Source organism: Myxocyprinus asiaticus, chromosome 33 (genome assembly GCF_019703515.2).
Source record: "Myxocyprinus asiaticus isolate MX2 ecotype Aquarium Trade chromosome 33, UBuf_Myxa_2, whole genome shotgun sequence".
NCBI lineage: Eukaryota > Metazoa > Chordata > Actinopteri > Cypriniformes > Catostomidae > Myxocyprinus > Myxocyprinus asiaticus.
The window spans coordinates 3,170,413-3,182,415 of record NC_059376.1 but is presented as its reverse complement, the minus strand read 5'-3'; the positions used below and the strand labels follow the sequence as shown (position 1 = coordinate 3,182,415).

Here is a 12,003-nt window from a genome sequence, read left to right as displayed (position 1 = left end):
TTAAGACACATTTTTACTGATAATAATCTTTGACAAGTTTATATAGGCCAAAACATGCCATACAATCATCAGACATGTTGTAATTTCAGTTTGGGCAAAATCTTCTGCTGTTTTCCACTGAACTTGTAATTACTGTAATTCCAACACAATAAATGCAGCATAAGACATAAGCTCATGGAGTTATCATATGTCTGATGTCTCTCACCGTGTGACTTTGAAGATTCTGAGGAGACGCACACAGCGGAAGACGGAGATGCCTAGAGGAGACATGATCTCCAGTTCCACCAGGATAGTCTCCACGATGCCCCCACAAACCACAAAGCAATCGAAACGGTTGAAGAGTGACACAAAGTACGCCTGAAGCCCCAGACTGTACATCTTTATCAGCATCTCACACGTGAACAGGGCTAACAACACCTTATTAGCCACATCTGCCGACAAACACACAAAACAACACTGGAATCTATTACACAAGCACAGGTAAGATACAGTGGCCCCAAAAACTATTAGGACACTTGTACTCAAGATATCAAAAATAGCAAGATTTATTTTCTTAGAACTAACTTTATTGAGCCATTTTTGTAATGGCTTGTAAGCAAATTTTGTCACCCATTCACTTGCATTGTATGGACCAAAAGAGCTAAGAAATTCTTATAAAAATCTTCATTTGTGTTCAGCAGAGGAAAGTCATACACATTGGAATGGCATGAGGGTGAGTAAATGATGAGTGAATTTTCATTTTTGGGTGAACTATTCCTTTTAAGGTGCGAGTTTCGGTTAGTCTGTAATAAGCTTTATATAAAAACAATAGATTCTATGGTAAGACTCCATTTTAGATAGCCCAGTAAACGTGTTTGTTTGTTTGATTTCTCACCCTGCACCTCAGTGAGCCAGTTAGGTTGGTTGTAATGTTCAGATGATATGGTGAGCGTGTTTAGAAACACCAGCAGAATCACCAACCAATAGAAGACCGTGGATTTCACCAAAGCTCTGCACTTCCTGCGACAGAACCTGTTCCAGCAGCGCCAGCGACTGAAAGACATGACATGATTGGACAATTAGTGACACTGCTGTCTTGACCTTATGTGTGTATTTACACAGATATACTGTAAGTATGTATGATGTTCAGAGTGTTTTGCATGCATGTTAAAAACAATACAATAGTATAGTTACAACAATTACAATAGAGGGAGATGACATTTAAGGACAAAAATACCGACACTGCCGTGCACATTAAGCTTTTAAAACGCATACACGCTGACATGCAGAAACATTACCTTTGTGATGGCTGAAGTGATGTCAAGCACACAAAACACAAATAGCACAAAAGCTCATGCAAGAGTTCACTGAGCCACTGACCTGAACTTTGACTTCGAAATTTTCTGACTGAAAAAGTGAAAAATAGGGCATCACTCTGTGCCACACTGCAAACTGACAAACCTTTAGCAAATAACTCTTTAGTAACTAGTTAATATCTCACTAGTAAGCTTACACAAATTTAAATAAAACCTCTTTTTGTGAGAGAGAGAAAAAAGAACAACATGACATTGATTATACATTTAATGTAACCAAATACAATATTTTGAAAAGAGGTAACATAGTTCTTTGCTTGGGGAAAAGTATAAAATACAAGAGCTGGGAGTTTATATAGATTATGGAGGTTGGTGAAGATAAAAATAATTTTAAACACCAAAAGAGCTAATATTTTAATTTCTGTTATGAGGTGTATGGAGCAGAAGATCTCTGAACACTCACCAGATGGGTCCACAGCACATCTTCTCATCTTCTCCAGGGTTCTCAGTGTTCACAGACTCAGTCTCACTTGTGGGGACACTTGCTGTAGAGACAAAGATAATATACCACTGACTACAATCTCATCATTTGAAGAGAGATTGACTGTATATATAACTGTATTTTAAAGATGTACAGGCCATGATTACATTTGTTAGATAAAACCAAGAGCAGACCGTAAAATCACTCAAATAGTGGCTCTAACCAACCACCATAAAAGGGAGGTGTATCTGTAATGTGACTTATCAATCAATAATAACATGTTCTTAATAGATGTGTTCTCAACCAATTCAAAAGAGCTAGAGCATAGACGTTGCTAGACCAACTCCCACCATAAAACAAGAGATACTTCCCTGGCAACTACCTGCATCATCCTAGTCTTAGAATGGACAACGCTATGATAAACTGCTAACAACCGCAATCCAATCGAACAGCAAGTAACACTTCTCTGACCAATGCTAGCATCGCTTCACTTAAAACAGAATACACAGACAACAACTTTGTCAACTAAAGCCTTTATCAGCCAAATAACAAAGTACACTGCATCTACGCAGTCAATTCAGTATGAACTTCAAAAACACTTCATTAATCTTACAGTTCAAATCAATATCCTATATTTTAAAACATTTCCCACCAAAAATCTACTTGGTTTACTTAATACATGACTTGTATTTAGGGTTGGGTATAGCCCGCTACCTCACGATATGATATGTATTGCACAGTACAGTACATATGTCACAATTCGATATGTCATGATACTTTACAATATCTCGACTCAATTGATTCATTTAGGTACTGTATATTTCAGTTATAATGTCCATTTAGCTTACATACAGTATGAACTAAATCTAAACTACATAAATCTAATTATTTATATTATTATCTAACTATAATAATGCTGTTTAAGGAAATATTAATAAAAATATATTTTATAATTAGTTTTTCATCATTTTGGTCACATTTAGGCTTTTTGAAAATATACAAATTCTATGTATTCCTTCAATACATATGATATGATATGATATATGATATATATATATATATATATAAACACACTACCAGTCAAATGTTTTGAAACACTTGACTGAAATGTTTCTCATGATCTTAAAAATCTTTTGATCTGAAGGCGTATGCTTAAATGTTTGAAATTAGTTTTGTAGACAAAAATATAATTGTGCCACCATATTAATTTTATTTCATTATAAAACGTCCTGGTTAATTTCGTAACCTCCTTTCCGAACGAGACGTTGTGCCGATGTAGTGACACTAGGGGTCACTCTTGGGAGCCCTAAACACCTCTGATCTTTGAAAAAAGGCTAATGGGAATTGGCGAGTGGAATTTGCATGCCACTCCACTGGACATACGCAGTCCGTTGGAGCCAACCCGATGTGGGCGTGTTTGTGCCACAGCGGGGCGCGCAGGGGTGCGGGATCCGCCTGTGGATGGCAGTCATGACGATGGCAACCATTCTTTTTTGTTGAAGTTTTGGGTACCGCAGCCTCTTGGGCATGTGGCGAAAAATGAAACAAAAGATTCTCCTCCCGGGCCTCCACCAGGGGATGGAGTGGTCTGTCTACCAGCTCCGTAGAAGTGGATCTCCTTGTCCCTGGGTCTCCCGTCTCAGGGGCACTTCGAAGCCTTCCTCGGGTTCTTGTGGCCGGCCGTGAGACGGGTGGCGTCTGCTTCCTGCGGTGGGCCTCATGCCGGGGCCGGGCTGCGGAGGAGCCGGTGCTATTGCTGCAGGAGGACGCCCTTGGTGACGAGCAGATGGGGTGCGGGGTCTTGAGCTGTGCCGGGGCAGGATGTGTTGAATGGCCTCCGTCTGCTGCTTCACCGCTGAGAACTGCTGGGCAAAGTCCTTAATGGTGTCGCTGAATAGACCAACCTGGGAGATGGGGGCATCATGGAACTGTGCCTTCTCGGCCTCTCTCATCTCAACCAGCTTGAGCCAAAGGTGGCGCTCCTGGACCACCAGGGTGGACATCGCCTACCCGAGAGACCGTGCCGTGACATTCGTCACCCGGAGAGCAAGGTCGGTCGCCGAGCGCAGTTCCTGCATCAATCCCGGGTCAGAACTACCCTCGTGCAGCTCTTTTAGCGCCTTGGCTTGGTGAACTTGCAGGAGAGCCATGGCGTGCAGGGCAGAGGCGCCTTGTCCAGCGGCACCGTAGGCCTTAGCCGTCAGGGACGACGTAAACCTACAGGCCCTGGATGGGAGCTTCAGGCACCTGCGCCAGGTGGCGGCGCTCTGCGGGCACAAGTGCACCGCGAGTGCCTTATCCACCTGGGGGATCACCAAATACCCCTTGGCCGCCCCACCATCAAGGGCTGTGAGAGCGGGGGAGCTGAAAGATCGGGATTGGGTAAAAGGTGCCCCCCACAATCTTGTCAGCTCCTCATGCACTTCAGGGAAGAAATGGGGTGGGGCACGGCCGTGAGTGGTGCTCTGGGCCCAGGAACCAATCATCGAGCCACGAGGGTTCAGGGGAGAGTGGAGGGTTCCACTCTAGCCTGATGCTCGCGGCTGCCCGGGAAAGCATGTCCGTCATCTCCGCGTCGGCCTGAGACTGGGCGACCACACCCGAAGGAGGGAGCCCAGCCGAGGCGTCCGCGTCAGAGCCCGCTCTCCAATGCTGCGCTCGATTACTCATCGTCTTCCCGGGCTCCGAATAAGAGGTCGAACTCGCCATGAGACGAGCCGCTGGTCTCATCCGAGAGCCCGGCCGGGGCGAGCGAGCGTGCTGGGGAATGGGAGGTCCGTGGGGGTTTACCCGGCGGAGGTGCTCCCACTGAGGTCCCCAAATCGCCCCCAGTGCTAACTGGCACAGCCTCATACCCATAGGTAGAAGGACCGAGGTGGGGAGCCGCTGGGGTGGCTTGCTTTCTTACGAATGCAAGCCGCGACCGCAACATTGCCATGGTCATGTTCTCGCAATGAGGACAAGACCCATCCATGAACGTAAGACAGCGATCGTGGCCATCAGAAGTGGAGAGATAACGACCGCAACCAGGAATAACACACAAACGGAAAGGCATCTTTAAAAAGACGTTCCGTGTATGCCACTCTTTTAGAATGGAAAAAATGCAATGTAAAATCCAGCAGATGAGGTGAATGAACTCGTGGATGAATTCAGCTTCAATGAATAGAACCGCTCGGCTCCGAAGAGAAAATCTGAATGAGTGGTTGCATACCAGCTCCTTTTATACCCATATGTCCGGGGGAGTGGCATGCAAATTCCACTCCCCAATTCCCTTTGGCCTTTTTTCAAAGATCAGAGGTGTTTAGGGCTCCCAAGTGTGACTACATCGACACAACGTCGAGTGAGTGACAGATAGGGAACTAAAATGTAATTACATTTTTTTTTAATTGATGACTTGGACCAAATAATTAAGAAAAGCAGCCAATAAGTGCCCAACATAGATGGGAACTCCTTCAATACCATTTAAAAAGCATCCCAGGGTGATACCTCAAGAAGTTGGTTGAGAAAATGCCAAGAGTACATGTCTGCAAATTTTAGGCATTTTGAAGATGCTAAAATATAACACAGTTTTGATTTATTTTGGATTTTGTTTAGTCACAACATAATTCCCATAGTTCCATTTGTTATTCCATAGTTTTGATGACTTTACTATTATTCTAAAATGTGAAGGAAAAAAAAAATGTTTCAAAACTTTTGACCGTTAGTGTATATATAATACATATTACACCTTTATTGTTTACATACCTAATTTGTCCTATTTACAAGAATGTATGTTGATATACAGTATAGAACATGTTCTAAAAACCTCTTTAAGGACATAGGCACTGTCTTGCTCTGATTATTAATTATAATTATTATTAATAATAGTTTATTAATCTTATTTATCACACATTATACATTTGCACATATACAGTGAAATTCTTTTTTTCACATATCCCAGCTAAGCTGGGGTCAGAGTGCAGGGTCAGTCATGATACAGTGCCCCTGGAGCAGATAGGGTCAAGGGCCTTGCTTGGCAGTTCTGGAGCTTGAACCCCCAACTTTCTGATTGGTAACCCAGAGCCTTAACCACTGAACTACCACTACCCCTAAACATTAATAAAATACCGGCACTTTACAGCACACAGACAAAACTCTGTGAAGAACTTTGTCTCATGTCTGGAAGCTCATCGACTCAAGATGGCGCCGAGTATGGCTGCTACATTGCAAGCTCCGACACAACATGGTAGTGTTTTGTTTGTTTTGTTTACAATTCTTATGTTTTTTGTCTTAGATATTGTCTGCCTTATTGTCTATGACAGACAAACACTTTTGGACATTAGTTCAGCAATTACACACCGTAAACCGGACTTCAAATTCCTCAATGCCGACCCGCTGTTTACAAACACGCAAGTGGAGCCCTTTGTCTGTGCTGCACGGCTGCAGAAACACAGGAGGAAAAGGGGAAACGGAGCCGGCATTCTCATCAGAGTAAGACGCCGCGCAAATCGACCCCCGCTAACCAGTATTCTACTGGCAAATGTTCAGTCTCTGGATAACAAGCTCTGCGTGCTGAAAGCGCGGATCTCTTTCCAACAAGAGACGAGAGACTGCTGCGTTATCTGCCTTACGGAAACTTGGATGTCTGTGGAGATTCCAGAACCCGGGGTTCTCCGTGCACCGAGCGGACAGAGCGAAAGACCTCTTAGGTAAAAGCAGAGGTGGTGGTGTATGTTTTATGATCAACAAATCCTGGTGTGATCAGAGGAACGTACATTCTATAAAGTCTTTCTGCTCTCCTGATCTGGAATTTCTCATGCTTCTGTGTTGACCATTCTGGCTACCAAGGGAATTCACAGCGGTCATTATCACTGCTGTGTACATCCCCCCCCACAAGCCAACACAGACCGGGCACTCAAGGAACTGTATGGGATTATAAGCAAGCAGGAAACCGCGCACCCTGAGGCCGCGTTCATTGTGACTGGAGACTTTAATAAAGCCAGTTTCAAATCAGTCGCACCAAAATACCACCAGCACATTAGTTTCAACACACGAGGGGACCGGGATTAGGACCATTGCTTCTCTCCCTTCCGGGATGGCTACAGATCCCTCCCCCGCCCACCATTTGGCAAATTGGACCACTCTTCCATTCTGCTTCTACCCGCTTACAGGCAGAAACTGAAACAGGAAGCACCCACCCTCAGAACGATCCAGTGCTGGTCGGACCAATCAGACTCTACGCTACAAGACTGTTTTGATCACATGGACTGGGAGATGTTCCGGTCCGCCTCTGATGACATTGAGCTTGACACTGATAGCGTTATGTGTTTCATCAGAAAGTGCGTAGGGGACGTTGTTCCGACCAGAACAACACGGATCTATCCGAACCAGAAGCCATGGATTAATAGCGATGTTCGCGCGGCACTTAATGTGCGGACCTCCGCTTTTAATTCCGGGAACACGGAGGAGCATAAACAAGCCACAGCAAAACAGCTAACAATAGTAAACGCAAAACGCCAGTACAGGAACAAGATTGAAGGACAGTTTAACACCACCAACTCTAGAAGCATGTGGCAGGGAATTAACATCATCACGGACTTTAAAGGGAATAAAAACTCCGCCATGACCACCGCTGCCTCTCTCCCAGATGAGCTAAATACTTTTTTATGCTTGTTTTGAGGGAAATAACACTGCCCTCGCAGAGAAAGCTCTGCAAAGGGTGGTGCGAACTGCCAGACACACCATCAGAGGTGAGCTTCCCTCCCTCCAGGACATATATACCAGGCGGTGTGTGAAAAAAGCTTGGAGGATCATCAGAGACTCCAGCCACCCAAGCCATGGGCTGTTCTCACTGCTACCATCAGGCACCAGCCGACTCCATGATAGCTTCTTCCCCCAAGCAATCAGACTTTGGAACTCTTGATCTCCCACTATCAAAATACATCAGCACTTTATTACTCTTATATCTCACACCGGACTGTCATAAATTATATTATTATTATATTATATTCTCTAACAACTTACTATCAACCGACAGTCTAAATGTCAATACAGTACAATACAACCTACTGTACATTCTATATATACTATATATACTTTTTTTATTGAATAATGTGTATCTATATTGTGTGTATTGTATACTGTACAGTGTATGTTATTATTTGTATATTGTGTTGTGTGTAATTATGTGTATATTAGATATGTAAATTTTGATGTGTAAATCTGATGTTTATTGTAAATTGGTATATGTCTCATCACTGTCATGACTGCTATGTTGATCTGAACTGCACCCAAAAATTTCACACACCATTGCACTCGTGTATATGGCTGTGTGACAATAAAAGTGATTTGATTTGATTTGAAGCGACAGTGCGTTACACAGTTCTGGGAATGCTATGTGTTTGTGTTCCTCCTTCCTCATGACTTTGCCATATGGATCTATTTGATATTTTTCAAAAGTGTCAATAAACCTGCTCTTTGACTTATTTGCTCTGCAAACTTTTTTGCAGGCTTTGGATTTTCAGCACACCATTATTTCAGGATGATCAGAGCAACATTTCAAATGTGATGATTGATCGGTCCATTGGTTAGTCCAGTTATGAGTTATTCAGTTAATTTGTTTTTTAATTATTTTTTTTTTATGCAAATCTTGTATTTCTATTCAACTCAATAGGAGTTTATTCAGTAATTGCATTTCCATCATAGTTTATGTGCATTTCTCCTTATCGAATGAAAATTGTATCGACCTAAAGCAAGCTTTTTTGAAGTTTTTTTTAATGCACATTTGAGATTTTATTTGCAACTTGGTGTTTCCATCCAGCAGTTTTTATTGATATACCAAAATGCACATAAAAATACATGGATAGAATCCAAGCTACTGATCATTCCACTAAAACATTAAAGACGTGAGTGGCATTCTTCTTACAACTGTTCCAATGTGCCTGGTTGATGCAGGTTTTGGAGGAAAGTACATCACTTTGTTTAAAGTTACGTCTGGCAAAAGCAAACACTGCTTAATGTTGCACTCTGTAACTTTTTTATTTTGTAAGCTTTGACTTACAGTGACAACTAGCATCATTAGTGCAATATCATTCAAAATCAATCATTTTCAGTTACAGATTCAAAATACACTTTTCACAGTGAGCCCTAATTCATTTAATCCAAGAGTGAAAGTGTCCAATAACAGGGTTGTTACTGAGATTAAGTAACCCTCTCTGTGTAGATTAAAATAGCTTTTATAAGTTTACTGATATGACTGAAGTCTTAATCGCATGTGAGCGCTCATGATTGTATACATTCAGCATGTTTCAAAGTTTCAGTTAATTTCTGTAGAAGTAAAACTTTTTTAATGAGGAAAAAGTTAGAGTGCGCCTTTAACTTTCGCTAAAGATTCTCATATTGGGTGGCCTGGAATAGTGTTTAAAGCAAAAGGTTGCTGATTCAATCCCTTTAAGGAGTGAGTTGTGAGTCATCACCATTATGTCCTCGATGAAGACATTTCACCTCAAGTTGTTTCAGGAGGACTGACCATGCAATAAGTGTTGCTTTAGATAAAAGTATTTGCTAAATCGCTATGTATACTAACTGTGGGGGATGCTAATGGGAAATCCATTGTTTCTGACTCCTATGCATTTTTTTAACAAAATAAGTGGGGGTGGGGTGGGGGTATCATATTTAATGGGGGGTTAATGTCTCGACAATGTCCTGCCCGCTGCATTCTCTATAAGCAATTTTTGTATCAAGTAAGTATTTCAAGTACGTTTATTTTAGTTCAAGACAAATAAAATGGTTGGATATTAAACAGGTATGATTTTTTTCTTGTCAATCATCATGTTATCTATCATATTTAGTTATTTTTTAAATCATTTTACACATGTTAATCTTTGATTTATCTTTTGTTGTGGCCCATTTTAACATTTTGGCTTGTCATGTTTTCAAAAGATCACAATGTTTAATAGAAAATATTTATTGTTAGGATAAACCATTTTTAAAGCATGATTCCTCAAAAATGTGATCTGATGACAAAATAAGGTGAGTGGCAAAATGTCGTACCAGCCTATGGGTTTTTGATAATCTGTATCATATTGGCCAAAATGTTCTATATTGGTGCATCCCTACTGGAATCCATAAATTCCTTACGATTCACATCCCTAATAGTGAGTGGGTGTGTGAAATGGGAAACCCCAAGTGAAGCGGGAGCTGAGTGATTTACAGAATGCTTTGAGAGGGAAAGTGGAAATCAGAGCAGCAAGCATTTCTCTTTCCATGTGTGTTTGAGAGTGGAAATATGAACGCAGAGCAGATCAGTAGATCTTCTGACAGAAAACGGCACAAAAGAATGATGCCATGTCAAATTCCTTACAAGAGCAATCTTACCTGGCCAATCAAAACATTGTGATTCTGAGTTGTGCATGTACGTACGGTTGCGTTTGGTCTCCTGATCTCCCTCTTCATCATTATCAGGGTCAATGTCCTCAGCTTGTGTGATCCAGTCCAGATAGCCCTTCAGATCCTCCTCCAGCTGCTGTTTCTCACGGAGCTTCTGGAAATCTCCACGAGCCTTCGCCTTCTCACGCTCCTTAGAGAACTCTCTGTATGATACACATACATTCACCACACTGTAACATGTCAAACTCAAACAGTGTTTGGAACTCATTTTAATTCTGTGATTGTATTTCAGAGTGAAACTGAATATTAAATGAGACAAAAAAAAATAATCATTTTATGTTACAGAGAAGATCTAACAATAAGCGCATTTAGTAAAAATAAAAATATAGGAGATTTATATCTGAAAAATATTTGAGAACAGAATACAGTTTTGATTAAATCACGGGTTACTCACCCACTGAGAACACCCAACACTAGATTGAGGACAAAGAATGAGCCGAAGATGACCAGACTGACAAAATAAACCCAGGGCAACTCAAAGCCCATCGCATCATTCATCTGAAATACACAAACACACATGTAAACACACACACGACATCTCTCATATCATCTTGTGTGTAAAAGACTTAACTAGTAGTCATTTAAAAAGAATACATTTTTCAAATGTCTCATTTTAAATATCCTCTTAAATATAAGACTAAATAGAAAACGGCAATCCAAATCTAAACCTTGAGCTAAGCATTTAAATATATACACCTGCAGAGCCTGCAGTTTAGCGCAGCACTCTCTAGGTAGACGTTAGTGGGGATCTACGGCATGCTATTTTCATGTTATATGTTATTCGATTTCAATCTAAAACACATCTTCCTAAGATGTTGCGTGCTGGGTTTATCATGATCAGCTACTCTATTTTATATCTTTTAATATGAAAGTGCTTTATCCACTACACATGTTTATTTTATTTTAACAAATTGTTCCACTCCTGTTTGGAATCCTTGTCTCCGGACAGATATGATATGCCTGATATTGTTTGTCTCACCCAGTACAGTACATCAGTCCAGCCCTCCATAGTGATACACTGAAACACTGTTAGCATGGCAAACAGGAAGTTGTCAAAATTTGTGATGCCGTTGTTGGGCCCATGCCAGCCGTTTCTGCACATGGTGCCATTGAGAGTGCAGTGTCGTCCATGACCTGACAGAGAGCAGGGTGCAGGCTCCTCTTCTGCTAATGTACCTGTGTGGTGAAGTAACAAGACAAAGATAGAGAAACTTGCATTTGTTGTGTTCAGAAAACACACAACAAAGACGAATGAAACACTTATGCTGCTGCATTCCTCATTCAAGTCATTTTGGATAAAAATGTTTGCTAAATGAATGTAAATTTAAATATCAGTACATTTTTCCATTGTCTGAAGAAAATGTGAGTGGCTTTAAACCATACAAAACTTGCCATCACTTTGCTATGGGTGGGTGCGAGGGTGTTGCAATATGGTTGATAAGGTGCAGGGCCACATTAAGGTGCTCCGGGGCCCCGGGTCTTACCGTTTCGCTGGGCCCTTGCCAGGCGGTATTGGGGGGGGGGGGGTTGTTGCGGAACATTATCACTCTGTAATACGACTTCACAGCAGAAGGGAAGGAGGACACAGGGAAGCGGGTTCCAGGCTCAGGTAAGACTTTTTAATCGGCCACTTCAGTACTTTTCAACTTCACAAACTCATCAGCTTCACAGGCACGTAGTCACTTAAAACACATTAGCTTCACAAACACAATAGGATAAACACAACAGCTTCTCGAGCACTGTGGGCTCCCATGTGCCAGACTCTCTCTCCCTGTCTACTGGTAGCGTGGCCACTTATATGCC

At 41.8% G+C, this 12,003-nt stretch overlaps 1 protein-coding gene across 1 annotated transcript in view; it reads right to left on the bottom strand.

Annotated features, from left to right (window-relative positions):
* The window catches only part of cacna1db (calcium channel, voltage-dependent, L type, alpha 1D subunit, b), a 203,019-nt gene that overhangs the window by 131,049 nt on the left and 59,967 nt on the right, over positions 1 to 12,003 (bottom strand). Inside the window, exons 7-13 of the mRNA XM_051670137.1 lie at positions 11,180 to 11,376; positions 10,595 to 10,698; positions 10,174 to 10,343; positions 1,756 to 1,837; positions 1,360 to 1,386; positions 875 to 1,032; positions 206 to 431 (exon numbers count right to left, since the gene is read on the bottom strand). Of these exons, the coding sequence (XP_051526097.1) occupies positions 206 to 431; positions 875 to 1,032; positions 1,360 to 1,386; positions 1,756 to 1,837; positions 10,174 to 10,343; positions 10,595 to 10,698; positions 11,180 to 11,376 (964 nt within the window). The remainder of the gene's footprint in view (positions 1 to 205; positions 432 to 874; positions 1,033 to 1,359; positions 1,387 to 1,755; positions 1,838 to 10,173; positions 10,344 to 10,594; positions 10,699 to 11,179; positions 11,377 to 12,003) is intronic.